Source organism: Pangasianodon hypophthalmus, chromosome 14 (assembly GCF_027358585.1).
Source record: "Pangasianodon hypophthalmus isolate fPanHyp1 chromosome 14, fPanHyp1.pri, whole genome shotgun sequence".
NCBI lineage: Eukaryota > Metazoa > Chordata > Actinopteri > Siluriformes > Pangasiidae > Pangasianodon > Pangasianodon hypophthalmus.
The window spans coordinates 6,384,587-6,397,963 of record NC_069723.1 but is presented as its reverse complement, the minus strand read 5'-3'; the positions used below and the strand labels follow the sequence as shown (position 1 = coordinate 6,397,963).

General features: G+C 36.9%; 1 protein-coding gene across 2 annotated transcripts in view; it reads left to right on the top strand.

The window, feature by feature from the left end:
- Positions 1–13,377, top strand: part of tyw1 (tRNA-yW synthesizing protein 1 homolog (S. cerevisiae)) — a 66,712-nt gene that overhangs the window by 9,005 nt on the left and 44,330 nt on the right. For both annotated transcript variants that reach the window (XM_026924831.3, XM_026924830.3), the window contains exon 8: positions 7,737–7,866. In XM_026924831.3, coding sequence (XP_026780632.3) covers positions 7,737–7,866 — 130 coding nt within the window. The remainder of the gene's footprint in view (positions 1–7,736; positions 7,867–13,377) is intronic.

Genomic DNA, 13,377 nt, shown 5'->3' with positions numbered 1-13,377 from the left:
GGTTTGCTACAGTAGACAGCAGCTCCAGCAGGCGCTGCGAGGATTTACGTAACTGTGAACTGTGATCACTGACGCCCACTCTGCAGGTCTGTATGGAGGAGTGATTCATGAGATGGATCCCCCTTTCAGCACACACACACACACACACACACACACGCACAGGCTGAGTGACGGAACAGCACATATCCCCCTTCACTTCAGCATTTGATTTAGACTAATTACTCTGTGGGAAATAGTTGAAAGTGGGCTATCTTATGTGATCTGCTACTGTGTGTTAAGATGTGCTACTGTGTGTTAAGGTTTTTATTATTAGAAATATCACGTTTTCAGGGACTGGCTCTTTGTTTGAGTGGTTTTATGGAAAAGTAGGTCATTGCTACAAGAGGAATGATTCAGTTTTCTGAAGTTCTTAATGATATGGAGGTGGCAGATCTGTAATTTTCATTTATATTTTTTTCACTTTAATTTCTTCCATGCTGACACACAAACCACTAATAGTGTTGCCTTTGATTGAACTAAATTTGACAAAGCTCTGCATAAAGATTTCCACTGAAATCCCCAATCATGGCAGTAGTAAGATCACAGCCAGGACTAGTCTTTTTTTTCCTCAGTGGTAATTAATTTGGTTGGTCTCCTGCTACAGTATACTGCTATACACTATTGTGCTGTCTCTTGCATGTCTTTTATACTGTACATGTGCACTTGAAGATGTATGGACCTGTCTGTTTATGCCATCCAGACCACCTCATTTCTCTTTTTTTTGCTTGAATATGTAGACAGTTATATGAATAATGTTGTTCAGGTTGCTGCTGTTATGATTCATTTTATATGTCGCATAATGGATGGAGCACCATCTTTGTTGTTTTTATGAAGCTCCAATTTTAAATATGTTTCTGAAAGAAAAATGAACTCAAGCCACAGCAGGTGCAGCATATTATTCATTAAGGAATTTTGGTTCCACTTTGCACATGAAAACTTTGACAAGCACTCAGTATAGAGGTACAAAGCACTCTCTGATTATAGATTCGGTGAAAAGTGTTTATCCGATCTTATTTTGCCCTGTAGGAAGCATAGAAACATACAGCTATCCAAAAAAAAGAAGAGATGTGTAAAACGTAAGATTGGGCGCGTTGCCGTTGTTTCAAGTGTTTATCGCCATGTGAAAATTTCCCGACCCATTTTCAGACTAATGATAAGGACTGTAAGAGAGAAGCCAGCAGTCGCTCGAATAGAGTTGCAGGACGACTTGAAAGCAGCAGGAAGAACAGCAGGAACAAAACAATAAGCAATGAGCACTGCAATCATCTCCGTTCCCACACCGCATGCTAAAAAGAAGTCTAGAAACACAATTATCCCAGGAATATCATTTATTTAATTCACACAGGACACATCTTGAAGCATTTTTTGACAAGTGTAACACACAGTAGTTCTCCTTTTATTTTTCCCCTCATTTCTTCCACACCACGTGTAAAACGCGAGCCCTTGTTTCGTCTTTAATTTCTTTCACTTGTAACTGAAGCATAAACTTCATAAAAGTCCATTGAAATCACAATCTATATGCTGTCAATTTTATTTCAAATTATAATTTATAATCTAAGATGTCATTATTGCATGGAAAAAGTGTTTTTCCAGTATTTATATAGTCATGGATAACCAGAAAGACTGTTTAAGCACTGCCACATTGTCTCATATCGTGGTTTTATTGAGGTGTGCTATAATTACAGCTGATCCAACTTCAGCTATCCTTATCTCCCCTACACCTTACTGACACGGTTGTACATTTGGGCATTAGTTTTCTTGATTAAAATGAAGTATATGTGTAATGCCTGTGGTGTGGATTGAAGGAACGGTCACAACGCATCCCATTTCCTACCAGATAACTCTACAGGTTCCGCGTCTAAGTGTATAATTATTTCCGCTCCGGTTGCTGTCATTAATGTGTGTAATTCGAGAATAGGTTAATAATTCAGTTCCCAGTCTAGATATTACATGCTACATCTGTTTTATACTGAGTACAGCTAAGGGTTAAGGTGGAAGGTTTCACAGGAGAAATCTATAATGGGACACTGGTGAAGAAATACATCATTGATATAGATTTGCAGTGTGATTCAATGTTTGTCTTGAATTACTCAGTTTGGCTGCAGTTGAACATTAAAGGTAGTTTTGAATTCTGGGCTTATGCTTGTCACAGTGCGGATTAATCTGCAGTCTATTTCTTTGTTTTCTTTCTCTTTGAGAATATTAATATCTGTTAGGGTTTCTGTCTTGTCTGTAAACAAGATATGCATAAATCTTATCTCCGTGGCTGATGTTCCTAACGGGCTAATTGTACCCAATATTAAAGTATCCGTTTAATAATTTTTAAATTATTAAAATTTTTAGCTTTCATCTTCCTGAAACAAGGAAGTCTTTTGCCTGCTCCTGTGAACAGCTTATTTAGAGGTCAACAAACACCTATTTCTGAAAGTCAGTGTCGATTGTGGTTACACTATTTAATACAGTACATCGTATTAAAATCATCATCCTGATGAGTTGTTTTTGCAGTTTGATTGAAGAACTGTGTCAATTCTGCAGCATTTGCAGTCAGGCAGTCATTAAATTTCCTCTGGTCAGTGCCCACAGACGTATCACATGACCTCACGCATGCACCTGAAGCGCAGAAGAAAAAGTGGAGAAACATGTTCTGAGGGCATTTTAAAATTACCCCCACCCCATACTGAGAAGGAATGCATTTGTCCTATGTTTTTCTTTTAATATTTAAAAAATGTTTTATTAACATTTATTAATGTTTACATTACATAATATTATGTACTAAATATTAAATTTCGAATATCTAAACAAACGATGACTAAATGTATGAAATGAATAAATGGAGTGAGTGAGTCATGCATACACCATCTTACTCCAGATCTGCTGGTGACGCTTTATGCTTAGAGAATGTTTATCAGCAGCAGTTTTCACCAACAAGTGGCCTCAGATGAACAGAAATGACACCAAATTATATAACCAGCTGTTAATATTGCTGATTTTCTTTTATCTTTGGGAGGACATGATGCACTCTTGGCACTCAAACAGGATTTAGGCTATTGCAGAACAAATGTGCAGTAAATCAGTAATGCAAAATGCAGTCGAGTCAGTCATTCATGCTCATCTGTTAGGAAAACGTAGCTCCCATAGTCTTCTACAGTAATTTAAGTAATTTAATTTTATTAAATGTACATATTGTACCTTATGAAATTGGTCAGAGTTGGGATGTCAATTCTAAGCTAAAAATGTGGTTCAGATTCCATCATGCATTGTGACTTAGGTTATACTTTGTGAAATCATTTGAAGTCAGTGTCCATTTTTCTCACGATTTGATCATTTGCCAATTCCCACCCACCAGCCGGCTCTCTCCTATCACATGACAGCTACTAATAGTGGAGGGCGGGGCAAACACGTGCTTCCTTCGAGCCATTTTTGAACATGAAGCCATTTTTTGCATTTTTTCAACCTGCTTCTCATGCTGTGTCAGGACAGTGTAACACACTCTCTGAGGAAAGACTGTCTATCTGCCCTCTTCCTCATACATGAGCTCATAGGTATCCATGATTAGCGAGTGTCACTGTGATTGAGAGGAAAGAGAATATGCCATCCATCCTAACCAGAAAGCACAGCCAATTTTGCTCTCTTGCTCACTTGTTTCAAACTCAGGACCTCCTAATGGCAGTGTGAACTCTTTTTCTGTTTTGCCATTAGCTGCCCGTGGTCAGTGTATTTATATCATCACAGTAGCGTATATGAATGCAACAGGGCATTTCCCAGAGCATTTCCTAGTTTAATTGACTTTTATCTGTACCTGTTTGCTGTTTAGACATTACACTGGGATTATATTCGTCATCCTTCATAGACTAAGAGTGCTGAGCCAAGTTCAAGGTTTTCTTTTGGCATTCTTCCCAAAATAGTTGCCAGATCAAACATTTTGTCTTATTTTTTGCAAGGCATTGTGTATGTCAGAATGGAGTAATGCAGGTTTCATGGTCTTGTCTCCTGGTTATGATTCCTTTCTTGGTTCCACTTCAGCATCCTACATGCATGGTGAGCTTAATGACTCTTCTTCACTTCTTCTGTGCCACTGACTCATCACTCAAAGCCCATTTAAGATGTTGGAAGGTGTCACATAGCTACAACAGATCAGCACAATGCCTGAGTACCTTGGAACCAATTAATCAGGTTTCCTGTGGTATTGAGCACTAATACTGATGGGCTGCTTGAAGCATGTAACTCTGCATGCTGATTCGAAAGCTTTGTGCTTGATTTAACGATCAAAATTCTGTGGTGGCTAAATGAGGGAATCTTTGTGATTTGCATGGTAGATATCAAATCCATTAATTGTGAGAGGCCGCATTAGTGTGTGAGAGTGTGGGAGCATTTCAAGCACTTTTAACACAGCCGTGAGTTGACTCAGAAGCATATCACATTAGTGTCATTGGTTTGAGTGAAAGCAGTCTGAATGTGGCAGCCATCAAGGCCGCCCTCTCACAGGTCACAGCTCGCATCAACACCTGTATGACTGCTGTCCCTCACATGGCTGGCTTAGGCTCATGTTCTGGCAGCTCCAAGGAAATGTGAGGATAATGATGTAGTGACAGCAAGTGGATTCTGACTGTGACTGTAACTGTAACTGAGTTGTACAGCAGGTGTCAGGGAAAGGGCATATAGCTTAATGGAGATGGTGTACTCTGTAGAAAAGAAGAGATAGAGATCAGTCTTACATAATTATAAAGACGTATTTGTAACTGGACTAGACCAATTAGAAGCACCCTATTGTGAAAGATGTGCTAGCATTGCTCTGATTGATTCTTCTGACACACACAGGAAGATGGCCCAATTTATCTCAGATAATCATAGATAATTGTAGCATTGTCAGGATTCAGACTCTAAAATCTTCCAAAGATATGAACGAATGGTCAAACAGTACAGGGCTGGACAAATGATGCATTTATTAGCTAGCCCACAGGGGAAGTAAAAGCTCCAGTGAGCTGCCCAGTCTCGTATTTTGGTTGCCCAGGAACCTAAGTGATTAGGCTAAATATTGGTAGCTAATGTAATATAATAACATATTGTGAGCTAGTTAGTGAGTTAAATACTTTAATACAGACGAAGGGAAACAAACGAGTATGTGATCATGTAGTACATGAGTGTTTGTGCTCTTAACAAAGGTCACTGATTTGTTGGCCAACATTTTGGCTATAATCTGTGGTTTAATATCTGTGTTCTGTCTTCACAGTGCGTGAAAAAGATATTATTTGTGTCTGCTTAAATGTCTTTATTTTCTGTCTATATGTTAGAAGGTGAATGTGTATGTGACAGATTTATGCTGCACTCTATTTTGCTAATTAATCCACCTTGTAAAAATCATTCTACTGTCAACCAGATCACACCTCGGCTGATGTGTGTAGTGCAGCACGATTAGGGAATTGGATGTTGCATGTTGGATCTTTTAGGCAAACGACCCTAAATGGACATTATGAATTTTTGGTGACCCTAAGCCTTCGCCACCCTACATATTTTTGAATTCCAGATTAATAATTAATCTGGATTAATAATTGATAATTTAGGGCTATTGCTATTTGAACATTTTATGATGTTAGGAACGTAACGTGTGTAATATCAGTGACTAAAAACCAAACGAATATTCCTTGCACTGTCTTATCAGTCTATTGGGAAGTGTTGTGTTGTCACAAAATCCATGTCAGGGTGGTGTGATATGACCTGACCTGAAGCAGAGAAGCCTGGATTATACTTGACACATGACCGTGTGTGTGTGTGTGTGTGTGTGTGTGTGTGTGTGTGTGTGTGTGTGTGTGTGTATGTGTAGAAGCAACAACAATGGATTCACACACTCACCTGCCTCATGTACTCCTGACAGATTAAATGCAACATTCATTGATTTCATGTCAGAGGCTAATTATCCTTGTCTGTCAAGTTTCCAAGTCGAACTATAAAATGTTCAGTGATTTTATGCACAGCGATGACAAGCTCTCTTTCTCTTTAAAACATTTCGCTGTCATTATGACTGTTGTCATGAGCTGCACCTCAGATCAAAAACTCTGATCTTACATTCAAAACTATTTACTAATCTAGAAAATCCAGGTGACTGGTATGCACACAGAAAAGTAGAAGGGTACCTATGAGGTTTTTAAAATTCAAACACTTACTGTAGTATAGAAAGCGGTTAGTGTTAGTTCTAACAGTCTAGAATAGTACGTAAGCATGCGATTTAAGACACTGTGCTAGTTTGTTTAGCGAAGAAAGATGGATGTGGAAATTTGACCATTTCTATTGCTGAGTTCCTACGCTTATTGCTGCATGTCAGGATTGTGAAAAAGACTAAATGTGGCTTGTTTGAATGTCACTCCCAGTAACAATTTAAAATATTAGCACACAAAATCCATCTTTGATCATTTTAATTTGTAAAATAAATGAATAAAACAGAAGAGGAGATTGAGTTTCTCGCATGACCCCATTTATAAATCAAGTGACCACACATGGGGTCATGACCCCTAGTTTGGGGATCCCTGTAATAGAGCATATTTAGTTTAAATATACATACCTGATAAATCCTTCCTCAAGTGAACAGCGAGTAAAGTTTATTCTTTCTTTGGTTGTTGAATGTGAGAAGAAAAAAACGTTGGTGATGACTAGTCCACTGAGCCTACCTGTCTGTTGGTTAACTATGTGAATAAAATAGCCTGGACACACAGTCGTTTTGTTCTGGGCGTCTGGTTAGTGATTTGACCGCGGCTGAATGTTTTAGAACTGACTTGCATGTCGAATAGCAAGTCGTATTCAATGGATCCGCACGCCTGCTGTATCACAACTGGAGATTGCAGCCAGAGTACAGAGACCTGGAGCAGACTATCCAGCTCACACAAAGTAGTGTGTGGTCAATAAACAGGCAGGAGCTGCTGTCTTAGACAGCTGACACCAGCCACCTGAGGCCACACACAGCTGCTGAACCACTGGATGTTGGTGCTGAGTCTCTGTTAAATGCCACTGTAATATCATCAGTGTAGTACCATCTTCTCTCTCTCTCTCTGTCATATCAGGTTCAGTAGCATCTATTAAATGGTCCTAATGAGTTAAAAAATGGTTTGTTTTTATGTGTCTTTTTTGCATCTGAGATCACTTAAATGGATATTAATCAGTTTCAGAAGCAGAACTACTGTTTGCACTCTTTATTAGCCATTATAAAATATTCAAGCCTTCTTCTCTGGTACTCATAGTCTTTCCATTTTTCCTCATTTCAGAATATTGCTTGAGATAATTAAGTACACATTAGGAAATAAAAACTGCAATGAACTGCTCTTTGGAATAGTAATTAAGTGATTAATTGTGGAAACACACCAGGCTGCTACTTGTACTTGTTACATTCAAACCTACATTGTTTTACTTATATTTGTTCCTTTTCAAACGTTTCCTGTATATTAAACATATTAAACATATTAAAGTATCTGTACCTTACCAGTGCATATGCCTTTATTAATACAGATATCACTATGATATTAATTAGTCTTATGCCACCATAATATTCAATTCAATTCAATATTATTTATATAGTGCTTTTAATTGGCAGCAGCGGGCAGCTTCACAGAAATCCAGATGTAGATGAACATAAGACACTAGGTTACATCAATACATGTCTATTTTCAGTAATGGAGGGAGTGTGTGACTCTGTGTGTGATGTGCTACAGAAACAAGTGGAGGAGGACCCGTCGCAACTGAGAAGACTGTCCAAACTGAATGGATTGAAGAAGACTGAGCCTGAGGAGGAGAGGAGGGAGATGATCACTCCAGCATTGAGAGAAGCGCTCACTAAGCAAGGTACAGCTACATGTGTTCAGTGTGGAAAAAAGGATACAAACACGGTTCACAATTATTACTTAAATGAAATGATTATTGGCATTACTATATCATATGTTTATTGCATATAAAGTTAAGACGTGCATGAGGGAGGGACACAGACTCTAAATAACAGTCAGCTACTAAATGACGCAAATCTGACTGAATCCAGATAATAGTGGTTAAAAATACAGAATGCCAAAACATTAATTAATTCATTAATTAATTAACATTAATGTAGGCAAAGAATAATTTCAAGATAAAATGCTGGCTGGCAATTTCTGAAGCCTTAAACTGGGTTGGTGAGACGTCTCATTAGTGCAAAAGCATTTTTTTCCCCCCTGGAATTTAGTGCATTTGGTTGTACAACAAATGACGTTGAGTATTGTGTGATACAACCAAGTCCAATAAAGTTATACAACAAAGTTGGATAATGTGTGATTCCTAATCACCAGCAGCAAATGCCCCAATTTTCATTCTTGTAAAAGTTATTCAACACTGAAAACGTGGAAAGATTCTGTAAAATTTTAAGATTTTTATGGAGTTTGTAATTAAAAAAATTAAAAATATTCTAAAAACATATCACAAATTTTTAGTATGTTGTCATATTACCAAAGCTAGATTAACAGACCTTGTTTCCACAGTTTATCTACGTTTCAGTGAAAAAACGAAAACAGCAAAAATAACAGTGGCCTATTACAAAGGCTTAACCCGAATTATAAAACGCATTTATGTATGTTATATCTACAGTATATGTATTATATTTCTTTAGGCAAGTGTGGAAAATTACAGAACAGAAATAAAACACTGATCACACCTGTTTAAATTAAATAAATTCTTGTTGAACGCATCATGTCTGCATTTTCAAAGCTGAAACCGACCCTACAGTAGCTTGCTCTAATCTGCAGTCATTACACGTCTTATTTCTTTCTTGATTAAAAAATGTTTCTTGTTACACAAGCTATAAATTGAACAGATTTCGGGTATTTTTTTCCCTCATCTGCCCAACCTCCAGATGCTGGGCTTCTGATGCTAATTGCACAGGCAATTTTTTTTTTCTACCAGCATGCAACCTGCTTTAGTTTTCAGCCTGCTGACAATTTTCCTTACTTTGTGTGCTATTTCTAACACAGGATATTAATAAAGTGAGCACAGCACTGTACCTTTGTGCTGTAGTATAGAGTAAAACTCTTTCCTGTCTTGTACAGTGGCTCAGCTCATGAACCAGTGTTGCACCAATCATTAGCACAGCCTCGCATAACTGTCTCAACACACCACTGTGTGTGCACGCTGTATTTTCCCATTATAAACCATAACAATATTCATATGGGAGTCGTGGTTCAGTTTTAGAGTCAGATATTTACTTTCGAAGTGGTACTTTGTCATTTACAGATAGTCAGGCTTTGACACTTTGAATTTGGAGCAATGCTATGCAACCTGGACATTTCACTCAAAATGGTGGAATGAAACACACTATGCCTTATCTGAAATGTCACCATTTATTTCCCCTGCATTTTCCTACTTCCACCAACACAGCAAGTAAATATTTAGCTAAGCATCATGAACTGAAGCAACGTTTATTTATGCCTCCACCACTTGGTGTTTTTTCGGGTTGTCCGTGCATCTGTCCAAGATTCTTATCAGCACAGTATCTCGAGTGAGTGGTTCAATGGTTGTAGGATTTATATAGAATTATCATTGTAACCACCAGATTTTGAAATTGATCCAAACGGGGTGAAGGTCACAGCAAGGTCAAATGTCTGAAATATTTTTTTTCCTTACCTTCCTTCCTGTTTGAAGTATATTTTAAGGGTATTTCAGATATACAAATTAGTAACAAGATGGACTAGACTTGTTAGCGGCAGAGACATCCCTGTCAACTTCTACTGGTTTCTTGTATTAAGAACACTCCAGTTCATTAATGACACCTGCAACCATCAGGATTTTGGTAGCTAGCTAACATAATTACCAAATGTTGTAGCTTTTGTTAAGTGTCTTCCTGTTTGCTATGTAAGGAATAACAGACAACAGAGTACACTGTTATGGGAAAATACTTAACATCAGGGTGGTGTGATGTGGCCCAATCGCCCCATGTTACGACATCATATTTTTCATATCATCTGTTTACACTTACATTTACTACACTAAAAATATTGGAGTTGTTCAAGGAAGTATGGTAACAATTTCCATGCAAAAATTCTTAGTTAACTTAAGTAACCTTATTTTAAGTAACGTTTGCATGGGATTGGGATTATTCTCCTAAAAAATGTAAGTAAATTTAACTAGCAAGTTTCTTGTTTTGTAAGTAAATTTTACCCAAATTTGAGTTAAATGAACTGCATAAATTTCAGCACTGTAAAAAAAATGCACATCATTTGCACATTATTATTACTACTTAATGGTCATTCCAACCAGAACCCAAGATGAATAATTAAGTTGTTTGTGTGGGCTCACCCTACAACTGACTGAGAAACTGAGGGTTAACCAAGAAAACTTTGCTGAAACACTTGCTCTTTGAAAGCATATCATAATACAATAGGCTTAGGCCTTAAAGCTGACACAACACAAGCAATACTGAAAAGAGCCAATCCATAATGCTCAAAATGAAATCAGTTTACAGGTCTGTGACCACGTATGCAAATCGAGGTTGAAAACGACTCCCGCATTTAATATGCAGTCGGTTCAAGTAAACATTACTTCTTTTTTCTAGTTTTGTGAGCACTTGCAAAATAATATTAAATTTAACCCAGAAAAGTAAGTAAGAGATAAACTTTGGGTTTTAGCCACATATTTACATGAATTAGTTTAGTACAGAACTTAAGTGATTCTAGTAATTAGTTGTTTTTTGTGTAAAAAATCACAGATTTGTTTTTGTCATATTTACTGAACCACTGAATCATTTTTTTCAGTATATTGTGGAACCATATTTACAAGGCTGAGTCAAATGAAACCACTATATATATTTTTTGCATTGTTTATTGCAAATAGGTATGCCTATGTTACAAAGTACTAACACTGGAGACTCCTTCAATAAGTGCTCAACAATCATCACTTACCAGAAAACTTCACCATATCAACAGTTACATTTTTCTATGTTAAATAACAGTACAATTTTTATTATTTTATGATTAATCTTAGATTATATTGTGTGTCCACCATGCAAGTCTCTGTGATGAAGCTGTTACTATAGAAACGATAAGGTATTACAACAAGCACATTAATATGATCTGCATTACTGTCTAGAGGAGTGGAGGGTCAGACTGGGTCAGAGTCACAGCAGTTTAAATGGCTAATTTATTTGATTTAATTAACTAATTTATTAGTTATTTATACTTTGTGAAATAGAACCAGCTAATTTCATCAGAAAATGTCATGGGCAGTTGAAAACAAAAAAATAACTGCGGTAGTGGGTCAAACTATAATCAGAGCTGTGATGTTAAAGAAGATTAATCAACACCTTCTGATGCCTTGTTCTAGCAATTTCTCTGATGCTTTTAGAGAGTTAGAATAGTCAGGAAGAAGAGACTGTGTTCTGAATTTGCATAGCTGGTTTTTAAAGAAGTGCTTGTCCGGGATCTTCCTCCGTTTTGCGGTTTAATGTAGGACACAAACGATCCCTGCAGGCTTAATTAGATGGGATGTTAAAGTTGTATGAGAGAGAAGTGAGGCATACTGGGACTTTTCACAGCACATAAAAGTATAGGCATGGATGTGATAATGCTAATTTGTAATAATAGTATGAAGTGAAATAAATAGAGTAAACTGTTGTTTGTGGATCATTAATTGAAGAGATGATGTGTTTTGCCAGAAGAATAGATGAGAAGAATAGCTGCCCAGTTCCACTCTATAGCAGGTGTCTGTCCATCACCACTTGTCACGTCGTTTTTCAGGAATGAACCTCATTCATATTTTTCAGCTGTAAACATCATGTAAATGTTGCTGTGGTGATCTTGTGGGATTGAGTTTTATTTTAAATAAATGATGCTGTAAAAATCACGAGTAATCTTTTCGACATGTCTTTGAGTTGTTGTTTTAAAGTACAGCATGATTCAGGAAAAATCGGTAGCTTTTCACACTTTTCCTGATGGTTGATCTCTTTCTATTAAATCGCTGCATTATCTCTGCTCTTTTACCTTTTTTTGTCTTTACTTCCCATTTTTTTATTATTTATGCATACATTTTTCAGTGTGAGAAGTTCTGAGAAGATCTCATGTTATTGAAGCCTTTCATCTTTTCTGATGAAGAGAAACCTTACTTGTAGCTCTTCAGGGGAAAAGAAGACAGTTTTCCATTTTTCCTCTTAACTTTGCAGATTTTAATGTTCTTTTAGCTGGACCAATACGTCCTATACTAAATAATGGATTTTGCTCTACTTTTTGCTGGTGCTTTGCAGTATGCAGTGCAAGGAGAGGCAGAGTTTTATGTCATTGTTACACTACAAACCACTTCATTTTTGGGTATTGTGTTAACCCCATACCAGTATCATGTGACTCATTAGTTTCCAAAAGATAATCGCAGTTTGGAGAAATTAAACTCATTTCCTTGAGTTGTTTCTATAGCAGTATGTTTCTGTTTGTCCGTGCATCTGTCTGAGATTCTCATTAGCATGATATCTCCAGAGCGAGTGGTCAGATGTTTGTAGGATTTATATGTAATTATCACTGTAACAGCACATTTTGTAACCTGCTCATTTAAGCTGTTCTGCCCTATTTTGAGAAATCGTATGCTTTTTTGAATGGTAAATCATAGGTTTATATTAATGTGGATTAAAAAAATTGAGTTATCTTCAAGTTGTCTTTAAGTCAATTAAGTTCTCTGTGAGGAGACGGTTATCATTTTTGGAAGGAGCCTCCAGTGTCAGCGTGTTGTAACAGTCAGCAGTAACGCTAATACTTTAAGGAGTTCTTATGGAACATCTTTAGGGCTTTGTATATTTTTTTGTGTCATGGTATCATCATAAGGTGTATTTTTTGTCTTATTAATTTAGACAGAGAAAAAGAAGCTGGTGAAGGAATTATTGTTTATAGCTGCTATTATGTAAGTGATAACAGGAACGAACTTACCTTGTTTACATTCCTCAACTTTAAGTATCTGTGACTATAAACTGATACATATGATGCGACCATAATGTTTAATAATAGCTAGATTTATAGGACTTTGAGCCTCATTTCATGTCGAATCTGTCCATATTTTCAGGTTGGGAACTTGATCGGAACCAACAGTTGGCAAAGTGGATTTATTAGGTGTCAAACTTATGGCTTCCAATGAACAATCAAACAAAATGTGGGAAACCTGATTTGTGTGATGGATAGTTTTCATTATCAGGGAGATGTTGTAATGAATACTCTCCTTCAGTATGACAAAGCATCACTGAGATACAGGCTCATTAGTATGTTACTGGCAAAGGATTATGAATATCAAAAATCCTTTAATTAATATTTGTGTGGGGATCAGTCAGATTAAATTAGATTAATCAGTTATTCACCGAACCTT